General features: G+C 42.1%; 1 protein-coding gene across 9 annotated transcripts in view; it reads left to right on the top strand.

Annotated features, from left to right (window-relative positions):
• Window positions 1–14,520, top strand: part of kcnt1 (potassium sodium-activated channel subfamily T member 1) — a 172,078-nt gene that overhangs the window by 132,192 nt on the left and 25,366 nt on the right. For all 9 annotated transcript variants that reach the window (XR_010000164.1, XR_010000165.1, XM_062959802.1 and 6 more), the window contains 3 exons: window positions 133–282; window positions 1,951–2,189; window positions 14,192–14,408. Coding sequence is in view for 7 of the 9 variants with exons in the window: in XM_062959802.1 (XP_062815872.1) it covers window positions 133–282; window positions 1,951–2,189; window positions 14,192–14,408 (606 nt within the window). In the remaining 2 variants the exon portion in view is untranslated. The remainder of the gene's footprint in view (window positions 1–132; window positions 283–1,950; window positions 2,190–14,191; window positions 14,409–14,520) is intronic.

Raw genomic sequence — 14,520 nt, 5'->3', positions numbered from 1 at the left:
AAACCCTAGGATAGGGATGACGTAGGTTGAAGTTGACTTGAAAGCACACAACAATAACAACCACCAAACCATGGCTTCCGATTCTGAGTTCCAGCCTCTCAAGTTCTGCTGTTCTCTTTCATCTGCTTTCAGAGAAGGACAGGAATCGCCAGAGCAATGGCAACGGATGTACGGCCGCTGCTCGGGCAACGAGGTCTACCACATCCGGATGGGCGACAGCAAGTTCTTCATGGAGTACGAAGGGAAGAGCTTCACTTACGCGTCTTTCCATGCCCACAAAAAGTGAGCGAAAGCATGGGATGACTCTCTGGGTTGGAAAGATAGGGCTTAGGACACCAAGGATGGGCTATTGGTGACACTCTTTATTTTTGATACATGAGCCAATGGTAAAGGAGTAGTAGCCTAACATCATCTTGAGATGTTTGCTCCTGATGCCTCCTAGTTGCTGGACCCAACCAGAGATTATCCATTGAATCCATTGTTGACTTGTGAATGAACCCATAGATGGATGCCATTGGTCCCATGGGTCTACTCTCATTGGGATGGATTTTAGCAGGAATATTGGCATGAATAAATGGTAAAATTGAAGAGATGAGACTGAGATTGAATAAGCAGACTTGAACAGAGAAGAAGAAAATAGTCTAGAGCAATTATATTGAAAATTTTGAGTGGGGATTGGGTGGAAAACCCAACGGTGGGTCCTCAAGTGTCCATGGAACCCACCAGCTCTAATTCCCCAAATAAAATAAAAATATATGGAGGAAAATGAAAAGAAATGAACCCACATTCCCAAGTATCTTTGAGGTCACCAAATAAGACCTCTGTCCCATGTCTCCATGGAACTGACCATCTCTAATTCCCCAAATAAAATAAAAATATGTGGAGGTGAATGCAAAGAAATGGACCCACATTCCCAAGTATCTTTGAGGCCACCAAATAAGACCCCTGTCCCATGTCTCCATGGAACCGACCATCTCTAATTCCCCAAATAAAATAAAAGTATATGGAGGAAAATGAAAAGAAATGAACCCACATTCCCAAGTATCTTTGAGGCCACCAAATAAGACCTTTGTCCCATGTCTCCATGGAACTGACCATCTCTAATTCCCCAAATAAAATAAAAGTATAAGGAGGAGAATGCAAAGAAATGAACCCAAATTCCCAAGTATCTTTGAGGCCACCAAATAAGACCCCTGTCCCATGTCTCCATGGAACTGACCATCTCTAATTCCCCAAATAAAATAAAAGTATATGGAGGAGAATGCAAAGAAATGAACCCACATTCCCAAGTATCTTTGAGGCCACCAAATAAGACCTTTGTCCCATGTCTCCATGGAACTGACCATCTCTAATTCCCCAAATAAAATAAAAGTATAAGGAGGAGAATGCAAAGAAATGAACCCAAATTCCCAAGTATCTTTGAGGCCACCAAATAAGACCCCTGTCCCATGTCTCCATGGAACCGACCATCTCTAATTCCCCAAATAAAATAAAAATATATGGAGGAAAATGCAAAGAAATGAACCCACGTTCCCAAGTATCTTTGAGGCCACCAAATAAGACCCCTGTCCCATGTCTCCATGGAACCGGCCATCTCTAATTCCCCAAATAAAATAAAAATATCTGGAGGAAAATGAAAAGAAATGAACCCACATTCCCAAGTATCTTTGAGGCCACCAAATAAGACCTCTGTCCCACGTCTCCATGGAACCGATCATCTCTAATTCCCCAATTAAAATAAAAATATCTGGAGGAAATGAACCCACGTTCCCAAGTATCTTTGAGGCCACCAAATAAGATCCCATAATGTCGTTTATCATCCATGTCCAGAACTCTGAATGGCTTGAAGGCCCTTCAGAAGTAACCAATTGGAGGTGGAAGTAGAGCATGACATATATGAATGTTGGGTCTTTGATTGATAGACCATCAGGGAACGTGTCCTCCTTCCAGGTACGGCGTCTGCTTGATGGGCGTCAGACGTGAGGACAACAAGAGCATCCTTCTCAACCCAGGACCCCGTCACATCATGACCGCCTCCGACACCTGCTTCTACATCAACATCACCAAGGAGGAGAACTCGGCCTTCATCTTCAAGCAGGAAGAGAAGCAGAAGAAGAAAGGCTTTTCAGGGAGAGGGATCTACGACGGGCCCTCAAGGTTGCCAGTCCATAGCATCATTGCCAGCATGGGTGAGTTGCCTCCGTTCTGCCCAAGGAGAGTCATGTTTTGGTTCTCACCTTCTACCATTTCTCCTTTTGGCTATGCATTTGGCCTTCTACTTCTCCTTAGGGTTTTGTTATCCTTGTTTGAGAGATCCAAACCAGGGAACATGACTGATCACAACTCATAATTTATTTATTTTATTTGTTTACAGTATTTATATTCTGCCCTTCTTTCTCACCCCAAAGGGGACTCAGGGCGGATCACAATCTATATACAGTAGAGTCTCACTTATCCAACACTCACTTATCCAACGTTCTGGATTATCCAACGCATTTTTGTAGTCAATGTTTTCAATACATCGTGATATTTTGGTGCCGTTAGTAAATACAGTAATTTCTACATCACTGTGTATTGAACTACTTTTTCTGTCAAATTTGTTGTATAACATGGTAAATGTATTAATAATAATAATAATAATAATAATAATAATAATAATAATAATAATAGAGTAAAATAAATGTAATACAGTAGAGTCTCATTTATCCAACACTCGCTTATCCAACATTATTATTATTATTATTATTATTATTATTATTATTATTATTATTATTTTATTTTTATATCCCGGCCCATCTCCCCAAAGGGACTCGGGGCAGCTTACATGGAGCCAAGCCCAGTCAACAACAATAAAAACAAAGCAATAAAACAGATCAAAACAGCAATAAATACAAGTCATAAAAATCACATACAAGGACAAAAGATAAAATCTTGGATAATGTTCTGGATTATCCAACGCATTTTTGTAGTCAATGTTTTCAATACATTGTGTTATTTTGGTGCTAAATTCATAAATACGGTAATTACTACATAGCATTATTGCGCATTGAACTGCTTTTTCTGTCAAATTTGTTGTATAACATGATGTTTTGGTGCTTAATTTATAAAATCATAACCTAATTTGATTCTTAATAGGCTTTTCCTTAATGCCTCCTTATTATCCAAGATATTCGCTTATCCAACGTTCTGCCGGCCCGTTTCTGTTGGATAAGTGAGACTCTACTGTATATAAAAGGGTAATGAAATTTTGCCCTAGGACAAAACAAAACTACACATCCCAGAAACACTAAACTTGGCAGCACAATCCCTCATCCATGCCTCTACGTTCAGACAACAAAAAGAAAAGAAAAATAAAGTCCTAATTAGAGGGAGAGGAATAATTGTTTTTATCCAATTGCTGCCAGTTAGAAGGCTAAGCTCCGCCCACTTGGTCTCCTAGCAACCTACTCAGCCCAGGGGACAGGCAGAGTTAGGCCTCACTTAGGCCTCTTCCACACTGCCTATAAAATATAGATTGTCAGATTTGAACTGGATTATATGGCAGTGTAGACTTCTCTACGGACAACGCCGGCTCTTCGGCTTAGAAATAGAGATGAGCACCAACCCCCAGAGTCAGACACGACTAGACTTAATGTCAGGGGAAAACCTTTACCCTTGACCTTAAATACCACCAATTCCTCAATACTTTATTTCCCATACCACCAGACTTCGCAACAGCAACGCATGGCCGGGCATAGCTAGTGTACATATATATGGCAAACATTCGATGCCTTTAGACATACGACATATAGACAGACACAGAGGCAATTTAACATTTTCCAGCTTCCGGCTTCATGAGGGTATGCTCAATTCTGGTCACAGGGCTGTCCCTTGTGACACTGAGTCCTTGATGGCGTACTTCCTCATTCCTTTCCACATGCTGTGTCACACTTCAGCCTTGATTCACCTTTCTCTGACACACAGACTCCACAGCAGGTTTGAGTCTTTATAGTTTATTAAAGATAAATGGTAAAAAGTTCTTCAATAAGCAAAAGAAAGCACCAAAAGTCAGTTACAAATATAGTCTTGAGATGTAAATCCAGAGCTTACCAGGAATAAACAACATCCAAAGGAAACATGGCAAAATCCAAGAAACAAGGATACATGAACTGCAAGATAATTCTAAACCCAGCAGAGAAACTAGAGCTTGCTTCTCCGGTAGCGAGGAAGTTGCTTTGACAACAGCTTTCCCCCAAAGCACTGCTTTTATCACATCACTCTTTGCAACACATGAAAGCATTTCTTTGCCCTCTCACCTCCCCCCATCTGTTTGCAATCCTTACACTACGCCGCACTCTCAATTCCAAATGCTCAGCCCTATCTAAGGAGTCCGTCCCATCAAGGTCAGTTTGCTCCTTAACTTGATGAGATTCATTAGTAATCTTCCAACCTCCCATCCTCCCTTCTCAAGTCAGTGTGCACCTGGCTGACTTCACTGGGTTCAGGGATATCAACTCTAAACCTGCCTGTGGGAAACTGAACTTGTACTCTCTGTTCCTCATCTTCCAAAGCTACAGGCCTTTCGGGAATATTTTGAACCGGAATCTCTCTTTCCTCATCAGAATCGAATCTAGATTCAAGCTGAGTCACAACACGCTGCTGGAAGTTTTTATGGTGTCGTAAATGAATTAAAGCAGTACCTAAATTTCCTACTTGACAGATGCAACTGTCTTTCAAGCTGCTTAGGTCAACAGCAAGCTAGGCTATTAAATGGTCGGGAGCTCAATCTGACCCAGGCTTCGATCTCATGACTTCTTGGTCAGTAGTGATTTATTGACTGGGCTGTGGCGCAGGCTGTTGAGCAACCAGCTGCAGCCAGCTGCAACGAATCACTCTGACCAGGAGGTCAAGAGTTCGAGGCCAGCTCGGAACCCCGTGTTTGTCTTGTCTTTGTTCTATGTTAAGGCATTGAATGTTTGCCTTATATGTGTAATGTGATCCACCCTGAGTCCCCTTCGGGATGAGAAGGGTGGAATATAAATACTGTAAATAAATAAATAAATAAATATTGCAGCTGGCTACTAAACAGCCGCACAATAATAATGGATTTGAGTTTTAGGAATATAAAAGAGAGAGAATTTATTTGCACCAATGGTCTTACAGATGTCTGAGGAACAGAACACCCAGCATCCTCGCCTTTGTCTAGGGATTTGGGGAGTTGCAGTTCAATGACGATTGGGAGGCTATAGTGATCTGTGATATGAGCTGTGGTGTAGAGCAAACCAGGCTCCCTCCGCTTCTGCAACCAGGATGGGAAGCAGGATTTCTCTCCTAGATAGCAATGGGTGTGTTGAATTAAAACACTTTCTCATATATCCAAAGGTTATCTGAAGGTATTCTGAGGTATGGGTGCCAACGTTACGAATTGGAAGGTTAAATTCGAAGTGCCAAACCACCTCGGAACCCCGTTCGGAACCCAAAATAGATAGCGAAGGACAAGAGGGATCCTCTCTCTTCTGCAGGAGTCTACCGGATACCATGCAGCTGTGGACAAGTCTACATAGGGACCACCAAACGCAGCATTGCCCAAACAAGAGTCAAAGAACATGAAAGGCACTGCAGACTAATTCAACCAGAGAAATCAGCCATAGCAGAGCATTTGATGAACCAGCCTGGACACAGAATACTATTTGAGAACACAAAAATGCTGGACCATTCTAACAACTATCATGTCGGACTACACAGAGAAGCCATTGAAATCCACAAGCATGTGGACAACTTCAACAGAAAGGAAGAAACCATGAAAATGAACAAAATCTGGCTACCAGTATTAAAAAACTCAAAAATCAGAACAGTAAATAAAAAGCAATACTCTGAAAACAGAGGATTTCCAGACATGAATCAACCAAGGGCAGTTAACGACTCTAAACAAAGGATGCCCCAGAGGCAGGAAGAAGACAGCAGATAAGCTTTTCAATGCTAATTAAAGTGATTAACTACACAACATTCACACTGACCTCTCTCACCCTAGGCTTTCCACAGATATATTAACCTCTTTGCTTAGTTTTCTCCATACCTCACAACCTCTGAGGATGCCTGCCATAGATGTGGGCGAAACGTCAGGAGAGAATGCTTCTGGAACATGGCCACACAGCCCGAAAGACATACAACAACCCTGTGATCCCGGCCATGAAAGCCTTCGACAACACATTGATACAATTTTATTACGATTAACGATGATTCCGATTAATTCGCCCATGCCTAGCATCTACTGTAGAATTGATGCACTTTGACATCACTTCAATGATTCTATGGAGTACTAGAAGTTGTAGCTTTACCAGGTCTTGAGTCTTCTCTGCCAAAGAGTTCTGGTGCCTCTCCAAACTACAACTCCCAAGCATTGGTAGTCAAGGCAATGTCAAACTGGATTCATTCAATAGTGTAGATACAGCCCAAGTGGCAGAGAAGGCGGAGACATGATACATCTCACTGCTCAGGAGAAGACAGAGATCTAAAGATGGAGCAAATGGCCTCCCCATTTTTGTCTCTCCCTCCTTATTTTTGTTTGTTCTGTGCATCACATAATACATTCACAAAGCTCTCTTAGCTCATTGTGTGCCTCTGTTTCTCTGTGGGGTGTTTTGTGGAAGCGACGAGGGGCGGAACAACTGCTTCTCCTGAAGAATGAGTCTGCCAGGATGAAAAACCAGGGATGAAAAACAAGATTCCTTTGGGCTATGCCTGATTATTATTATTCACCCAAGCACAGCTATTGGGATCACAGCAGTGGCGGCGGCTAGGCACTTCTATTGCAGGAAAGGCGAGAAATCTACTTTGGGTTTTAGTGCAAACTCCAGAGATGATGTCCAGGATGTAGAGAAGCTTATTTCCAAATATGAGGGTTGAATGAAAAGAAATGCCTCCACCTTCGTAACTCCTCAACAGATGGCAGTCCTGGTATTTGGAAGGTACCGGCTTGTTCAATAGACTCTCCTCTACAGTTCTATTTGGTGGGAAGCCTTAGCATTGAACGGTTGTGTTTTTAAAGTGCGAAGTATGGAACCCTGCGCAGATGGGGAAGCCTTAGCATTGAACGGTTGTGTTGTTAAAGTGCGAAGTATGGAACCCTGCGCAGACGGGGAAGCCTTAGTATTGAACGGTTGTGTTGTTAAAGTGCGAAGTATGGAACCCTGCGCAGACGGAGAAGCCTTAGCATTGAACGGTTGTGTTGTTAAAGTGCGAAGTATGGAACCCTGCGCAGACGGGGAAGCCTTAGCATTGAACGGTTGTGTTGTTAAAGTGCGAAGTATGGAACCCTGCGCAGACGGGGAAGCCTTAGCATTGAACGGTTGTGTTGTTAAAGTGCGAAGTATGGAACCCTGCGCACACGGTCGGTCCATGTGACGTAAGCAACGTGCAGTCATTGAATTCTTGACAGCAGAAAGTGTCGCCCCAAAAGAGATTCATCAGAGAATGCAAGCTGTTTATGGTGATTGTGTGGATGTGAGTCCTGTGCATCGTTGAGCGAGTACGTTTAAAGATGTTGAGGTGGGAACATCTGACTTGCGTGACAAACAAAGAGTTGGACGTCCTGTGACAGCAACCACCGAGTTTCACAAGCAAAAGGTTGACAGATTGATTCAGGACGATCGTTGTATCACTCAAAGAGAAATTTCAAGCATCATCGGCATTTCACAAGAATGTGTGGGTCACATTATTGCTTTGCTTGGCTATCGCAAGATCTGTGCACGATGGGTCCTGTGAGATGCCAGTTGCAAAACAGAGTGTCGACTTCTTCCTTGACGGCTTCAGAAAACTTGTTCTTCATTGGCAGAATTGTATCCAATTGTCTGGTGGTTATGTGGAAAAGTGAATAGTGGTAGTTGAAGAGCACATTCTAAGGATTATGTCTGTGTTTGAGTTATTAAAATATTCCCATCAAAACCCAAGTAATGAAGGTGGAGGCATTACTCGTAGATTCAACCCTTGTGGATTCAGCATATTTAGCTAAAACTTGGAGGAAATTCAGTGCTCCATTTGCCTGGATAGAGACACCAACTTCCATTTCAATTCTGTAAAAACACCAGAAGCCAATAACAACTTTGTTTGCCATGCAGTGAGTCAGTAGGCATCATTCTCTCCAAGGGGAATGTGTGGCGTATGAAATGAATGTGAGGATTGAGCCAGGATTTCTCCAAAGATATATTATTTTTTGTCTGCACCTCAAGAATCAAAAGTCTCTGTTCCGTGGCTATCAAAGCATGAGAAACGCTTGCACAAGAAAATATGAGGTGCTTTTCTGGGACACATTCCAAAATTGTGAAACCACTGGAAAGTTTCCAAGTGTTGCAATGTGATTTGGGTCCAGATTGAAAAAGGTGATGTCCAAAAATAATGGCCTGATTTATGGCAATCCTATCATGGGATTTTTCTTGCTCAGAGCTAGTTTGCTGCACTCTAGCCTTGAGCCACCTTTTTACCTGGCACCAACCAAAGTCCAGTAATACTAACTACAGCAGTTTATTAAGAAAAGTATATACAAAGGATTAAAAAGGGCATTTCCCAAAAGAGCAGTAGAAACAGAGCTATAAAATAGCAGTAGTCCATATAAAAAAGAGCAGTAGTCCAAAATGGCACAGTACATGAAACCAAGGTTGTCAAGATCAGAGACATAAATCCGTAAGCATGAAACTTTTCCCAAGGTAAAACTCTTTCAGGAACATAGGCAAACACAGGAGACTTGAATCGCGAACTTGAAAGCTGATAGGAAACGGAACCTTTGGCAATGTTGTGTGCTCTGAGAGATACCAAGTAAACATCACATAATTTAGGCCTAAGCCCGACCAAGAACCCATGAAATCATGCCTCACACACCTAGGTTTCAAGGATTTCTCTCTAAATGCCTAATTAATCCGTCCTTCACTCCCTCTGTCCGGAGACCTAATATGATATCACGGGAAAACTCTCCATCAGCTGAAGGCTGATTCCTAAGAGAAATGGACTTTTCACCAGTTTTCCTTTCCCCTATTGCTAAGGAATGAACATCAGAATCAAAAACATCCCCTGAGCTTCAACTACCTGGACTTCTCTCTGATCTAAGGCCCAGAATTCACCTTGATCACATACAGACTCCTTAGTTTGAAACCCATCACCCCCACTCGTCCTCTGAGAAATCCCCAGCCTCTTGCTGAGCCATTGCTCCATAATAATAATAATAATAATAATAATAATAATAATAATAATAATAATAAATGAAATCTAGCATATCTATCTTGTTTGCTGTGTCATACAACGTCATTGTGTCAATAATAATAATAATAATAATAATAATAATAATAATAATAATAGTTTGCCAAACAGTCAAAGAAGAAGAACATGCCCTGGCAGAATATGTAAAGCAAAGTGAAGAACCTGCTTTGATTGAAGTCAAAAATCAGAAACTCCTCAAAGCACAGAAGACAAAAAACCAGTACAAGAAAGCCACACTACAAACTAGAGCTGACAGCTGGCACAACAAAACATTGCATGGAAAGTTCCTTGACAAAATTGAAGGAAAAGCTGATAAGGAGAAGACCTGGCTCTGGCTCACGAATGGGACCCTGAAGAAGGAGACAAAGGCCTGATCCTTGCAGCCCAGGACAAAGGCAATTCAGGCCAAGATCGAAAAGTCAGCTGATGACCCAAAATGCAGACTGTGCAAGGAAGCTGATGAAACCATTGATCATATCCTCAGCTGCTGTAAGAAAATCGCACAGACAGACTACAAACAGAGGCACAACTATGTGGCCCAAATGATCCATTGGAACTTATGCCTCAAGTACCACCTCCCAGCAGCAAAGAACTGGTGGGATCACAAACCTGAAAAAGTCTTGGAAAATGAGCACGCAAAGATACTGTGGGACTTCCGAATCCAGACTGACAAAGTTCTGGAACACAACACACCAGACATCACAGTTATGGAAAAGAAAAAGGTTTGGATCATTGATGTTGCCATCCCAGGTGACAGTCGCATTGACAAAAAACAACAGGAAAAACTCAGCCGCTATCAAGACCTCAAGATGGAACTTCAAAGACTCTGGCAGAAACCAGTGCAGGTGGTCCCGGTGGTGATGGGCACACTGGGTGCCGTGCCAAAAGATTTCAGCCGGCATTTGGAAACAATAGACACTGACAAAATTATGATCTGTCAACTGCAAAAGGCCACCCTGATGGGATCTGCACGCATCATCCGAAAATACATCACACAGTCCTAGACACTTGGGAAGTGTTCGACTTGTGATTTTGTGATACAAAACCCAGCATATCTATCTTGTTTGCTGTGTCATCATAATAATAATAATAATAATAATAATAATAATAATAATAATAATAATAATAATAATACATCACACAGTCCTAGACACTTGGGAAGTGTTCGATTTGTGATTTTGTGATATGAAATCCAGCATATCTATCTTGTTTGCTGTGTCATAATAAAATAATAATAATAATAATAATAATAATAATAATAATAATAGTAATAATACATCACACAGTCCTAGACACTTGGGAAGTGTTCGACTTGTGGTTTTGTGATACGAAATCCAGCATGTCTATCTTGTTTGCTGTGTCATAATAAAATAATAATAATAATAATAATAATAATAATAATAATAATAATACATCACACAGTCCTAGACACTTGGGAAGTGTTCGACTTGTGATTTTGTGATACGAAATCCAGCATGTCTATCTTGTTTGCTGTGTCATAATAAAATAATAATAATAATAATAATAATAATAATAATAATAATAATAATAATACATCACACAGTCCTAGACACTTGGGAAGTGTTCGACTTGTGATTTTGTGATACGAAATCCAGCATGTCTATCTTGTTTGCTGTGTCATAATAAAATAATAATAACAATAATAAATTCAGCATAACTATCTTGTTTGCTGTGTCAAACAACGTCGTTGTGCCAATAATGGATGGCCATCTGTCGGGGGTGCTTTGAATGCGATTTCCTGCTTCTTAGCGGGGGGTTGGACTGGATGGCTCTTCCAACTCTACTATTCTATGATTCTAATAATAATAATAATAATAATAATAATAATAATAATAATAATAATGGTAATAATAATTTGCCATTGCTTCTGAAATAGAAGCTGTTGGGGGTCATTTCTGGAAAAGTTTCGTAGCCTGGATTCATCTCCATCATAGCAGAAAAAAGCTCTCTGGCCTATGTCATGTTGCCTAGAGAACATAGTAGCTGACATGCAACGGTTCTTTTAAATATATATATATATAAGTATTATCTTCCACCTTTCCTGAATCATCGCTCCCCCTTCGGCAGCCTTGCCTCCTTTTCCTCCCACGCAGCAAGTCATTGAAAGGTTTGTTTCTCCTTGAAGCGGAGTGAAAGATTGTGCCAAACGTCTCCTGCCTCTAACCTCCTTGGACTCTATAATTATTAGAGGCCGTGCCAAGGACGTTGCCTATAAGGCTGGATGGGGAAGGGGGGGAGAGAGTCATAATCTGTCTTAATGTCTCATTAACCCACCCACGGCCACTTTGCCGAGGAAAGAACAGGTCTCGCTTCACCTTGGAAAAGAGCTATTTTAAAACACCACCAATCCCAGGGAGTCTTCCCAGCTGGAGACGTCAAATGCAAAGCGTGTGCATCCTTCTCCCTTCCTAGACAAACATCCCATCTGTTGGGTGTTTGAAAAAAGGAAATATCAAGTCATTCATTTAAGACAGGCGGGGATTTTGGAATGGTACTATCTTCGGCCTTTTGGGGAAAACAGAGTCATTCTCAACCGACAGTTAACCGAAATGAGTCCGATTTCTCCTAACACATGGAAGTAGAACCAACCACTTCATCGCGTTTACTAAATTCCACCGAGTCCTACACTTAAAATCCGGTAGCCCACTACGTTCATCACATTAAATCGGGTTCTTTCCATATTTTAAGTGTGGGGGCCAGCATTCTTTTCAAATACATTACTGAACATTGACATAATATCACCGCAGCATACTGTACTAAACTATATTCGACTGACTTCGTACATCAATTGAACATCTCACTGCAGCATACTGACTATACTACTACTCTAACTGACATCAACAGACTTCACTGATTTCTAACTCAAACTGACTCAAGCCTCAGCAGGCTTCTAACTTCCAACACTGACTCAAGCCTCAACTGACTTCTAACTTCCAACACTGACTCAAGCCTCAACTGACTTCTTCCAACACTGAACCAAGCCTCAACTGACTTCTTCCAACACTGACTCAAGCCTCAACTGACTTCTTCCAACACTGACTCAAGCCTCAACTGACTTCTTCCAACACTGACTCAAGCCTCAACTGACTTCTAACTTCCAACACTGACTCAAGTCTCAACTGACTTCTAACTTCCAACACTAACTCAAGCCTCAACTGACTTCTAACTTCCAACACTGACTCAAGCCTCAACTGACTTCTAACTTCCAACACTGACTCAAGCCTCAACTGACTTCTAACTTCCAACACTGACTCAGGCCTCAACTGACTTCTAACTTCCAACACTGACTCAAGCCTCAACTGACTTCTAACTTCCAACACTGACTCAAGCCTCAACTGACTTCTAACTTCCAACACTGACTCAGGCCTCAACTGACTTCTAACTTCCAACACTGACTCAGGCCTCAACTGACTTCTAACTTCCAACACTGACTCAAGCCTCAACTGACTTCTATCTTCCAAAACTGACTCAAGCCTCAACTGACTTCTTCCAACACTGACTCAAGACTCAACTGACTTCTAACTTCCAACACTGACTCAGGCCTCAACTGACTTCTAACTTCCAACACTGACTCAAGCCTCAGCTGACTTCTAACTTCCAACACTGACTCAAGCCTCAACTGACTTCTAACTTCCAACACTGACTCAAGCCTCAACTGACTTCTAACTTCCAACACTGACTCAGGCCTCAACTGACTTCTAACTTCCAACACTGACTCAAGCCTCAACTGACTTCTAACTTCCAACACTGACTCAAGCCACAACTGACTTCTAACTTCCAACACTGACTCAAGCCTCAACTGACTTCTAACTTCCAACACTGACTCAAGCCTCAACTGATTTCTTCCAACACTGACTCAAGCCTCAACTGACTTCTAACTGACTTCTAACTAACTCCAAACACATTCTAAAATGGAATCTCACTCTGAGCATTCTACGATCAGGGTCACATGGTCTGTAGTCCCTCCCACAACCTCTAACAACATAGAATTAAGGGAAAATACACACCAGTATAGACATACGATATAGTACGCAATCTCAATAATATACACAACAAATATCTGGTATAGGCGGCTTGCAGAAGGTTACTATTCCCAATACTTCCAACTTATTTATATTTATTATTTATTTACAGTATTTATATTCCGCCCTTCTCACCCCGAAGAGGACTCAGGGTGGATTACAATGTACATATACATGGCAAACATTCAATGCGGTTAGACATACAACATATAGACAGACATGGAGGCGATTTAACATTTTTCAGTTTCCGGCTTCATGAGGGTATGCTCGATTCTGGCCACAGGGGGAGCTGCTGCTTCATCGTCCACTGCGACGGCACTTCCTCATTCCAACGGCAGCTGGATGATTTTTTTATGGTGTCATAAATTAGCCTCCCCACATATAAGTGGTACCTAAATTTCCTACTTGATAGATGCAACTATCTTTCGGGTTGCTTAGGTCAACAACGAGCAGGGGCTATTTTTTATTTTAATTGTCGGATGCTCACCCCAACATGGGCTGGTCTCGAACTCATGACCTCTTGGTCAGAGTGATTTATTGCAGTTGGCTGCTAACCTTGATGGTAGTACTTCCTCATTCCTTTCCGCACTCTGCTGGCAGTTTTATGGTGTTGTAAATTAGTTAAATTAACCTCCCCACATAAAGCAGTACCTAGAATTTTCTACTCGACAGATGCAACTGTTTTTTGAGGTGCTTAGGTGGACAGTGATCTGGGCTATGAAATGGTCGGGAGCTCAATCCGACCTGAGCTGGCTTCGATCCCATGACCTTAGTAGTGATTTATTGCAGCTGGCTTCTAACCAGTTGTGCCACAGCCCAGCCCTGGTGATTTTATGAGTTTAGTACAGAACACACTGAAATGCCCGTACTGAATGGAGTGTCCTGAATTCTCTTGTTGTTCTCCCTCCGTCTCTTTCCAGGCACCGTGGCCATGGACCTGCAGAACACGGAGTGCCGGCCCATCAACAACAGCAAGCTCACTTTGCCCGCGGAGAACGGGTCCGGCAAGCGGAGGCCCAGCATCGCCCCGGTCCTGGAGGTGGCCGACAGCTCTTCGCTCTTGCCCTGCGACATGCTCAGCGACCAGTCGGAGGACGAGATGACCCAGTCGGACGAGGAGGGCCTCCCGGTCATAGAGTCAGTGAGCCTTCCGTACAGTATATGTCTTTGGCCTCAAACCAGATCTGGGTTTAGCATGCTCCTAGAATCCCCAAAAATGATGGATGCATGCATTTTTGCTCTTTGATTT

This window comes from Anolis carolinensis, unplaced genomic scaffold (assembly GCF_035594765.1).
Source record: "Anolis carolinensis isolate JA03-04 unplaced genomic scaffold, rAnoCar3.1.pri scaffold_7, whole genome shotgun sequence".
NCBI lineage: Eukaryota > Metazoa > Chordata > Lepidosauria > Squamata > Dactyloidae > Anolis > Anolis carolinensis.
This window is presented reverse-complemented; position numbering and strand designations above follow the sequence as displayed.